The 1,610-nt window shown below is 50.1% G+C and overlaps 1 protein-coding gene across 1 annotated transcript in view; it reads right to left on the reverse strand.

Moving 5' to 3' along the window:
- ADRA1D (adrenoceptor alpha 1D) overlaps nt 1-1,333 on the reverse strand; it is a 123,280-nt gene extending 121,947 nt beyond the window's left edge. The window contains exon 1 of the mRNA XM_075191832.1: nt 1-1,333. This exon is cut by the window's left edge and continues 155 nt beyond it. Coding sequence (XP_075047933.1) covers nt 1-785 — 785 coding nt within the window. The 5' untranslated portion in view covers nt 786-1,333.
- Between the last annotated feature and the right edge of the window lie 277 nt (nt 1,334-1,610).

A 1,610-nucleotide genomic window follows, 5' to 3' on the forward strand; every position in this document is an offset into this window, starting at 1 on the left:
GTAGACTCCTCCATCACACTCCTGCAGTGGATCCTGAGGACAACTTCCATGGACTTATTCCTTTCCCTTTTAACCCCAGCTTCCAAGCTCTTTGTGGTCCTCCTGGCCACGATGTAGACTTTGAAGTACATGATGAGGATGACCAGCAAGGGTAGGTAGAAGGAGAAGAGAGAGGAGAAGAGGGCATACCCAGGTTCCTCTGTGATGCTGCAGTCTCGGTCATCCGGTGGTGGAGGCTCCTTCCATCCCAGGAGAGGTCCAATGGAGATGACCATGGATGAAACCCACAGCAGGATGAGGATGACCACAGCCTTCTTCTCGGTCATGATGGTTGGGTATTTCAGGGAGTGTTTCACCCCTACATACCTGTCAATGGATATGATGCACAGGCTCATGATGGAGGCAGTGCAGCAGAGGACATCCACAGCAGCCCAAATGTCACAGAAGATCCTACCAAAAGCCCAGAAGCCCAGGACCTCCAGGGTGGCCGAGAACGGGAGCACGGTGGTGCTGAGCAGGAGGTCAGCTATGGCCAGGTTGATGATAAAATAATTAGTGACGGTCTGTAGCTGCCTGTTGCATGCCACTGAGAGGATTACCATGATGTTCCCCACAATGGCAAAGAGGATAAACACCGCCAGGACAGCTCCCACACTCAGTGCCTGGAGGTCCAGGACATCTGCCAGAGAGGTGCCATTATCCGTCCCATTGCCACCTTGCAGGTCACCCCCTTGGTGCTCCGAATCGTTCCACAGAGTTCCATTGGTGGGGTCGAATAAAGTCATGTTAGCACAATCTCCTCTCCATGTAAGAAGATGCAGATCTCAAGCTCGTTGAGGTGGGAGGCTCAGACATCGTACCCCCTTGTTCCTTTGCAAGTCAGCTCCTCCACAAAGCCCCAGCTGGGCAATCACTCCTCTGTAGTCCATACCCAAACCTGGCTGCAGCACTGACAGGCTCAGATTAAGGAGGTAATTGTCAGAGGAAGTCATGAGAAACTTTTCAGTCCGATGCAACTCCCATGAATGTCATTGTGTCTGAGGCTACTTGTCTGCTTCACCAACAGCAGCAAATGCAGCAACTCCTCCCCAGTGTGAGCTTAATGATGCTTCAGACCCCACTTGTGTGGTGTTGGGGAAACAAACATTACGTCCTAAGTAAAGCACTGCACATCCTAATGATAACTGACAGTGTGGAGCTGGCTGCACCATCCATGACAGCTCAGCGTAGTGCATGGACTCAGCCAGTGTTGCTTTACAAAAAAAACTCAGACTGAATGGGTAAAAGAAGCCTCCACTGGCTGCAATTCATTCACTTTGTCAGATCTCCTCCCCTCCTCCTGTGATTGCTGCTACTCTCTGTTGTCACTGCAAAGGGCTGTTGCATTTTACTCAGCTGCCGCTAGAGGGCAGCAGGGGGCCGGTGTCTAAGCGCTGCCTTATACACATACTTACAGATCAAAGCTATTGTTTCCTCTTGTGTGCAAATGATTTTTTTCTTGAAGAAAGAGTTGTAACATCTGATCCCTTTTAACCTGCTGAGATAGTTCCTTTGTTATTGCTAAGGCGAATGCTCCGACTAATGATGTCCTGAGGAAAACATGTTTTCCA

The sequence above is a fragment of the Mixophyes fleayi genome, chromosome 1, assembly GCF_038048845.1.
Source record: "Mixophyes fleayi isolate aMixFle1 chromosome 1, aMixFle1.hap1, whole genome shotgun sequence".
In the NCBI taxonomy this organism is placed as follows: domain Eukaryota; kingdom Metazoa; phylum Chordata; class Amphibia; order Anura; family Limnodynastidae; genus Mixophyes; species Mixophyes fleayi.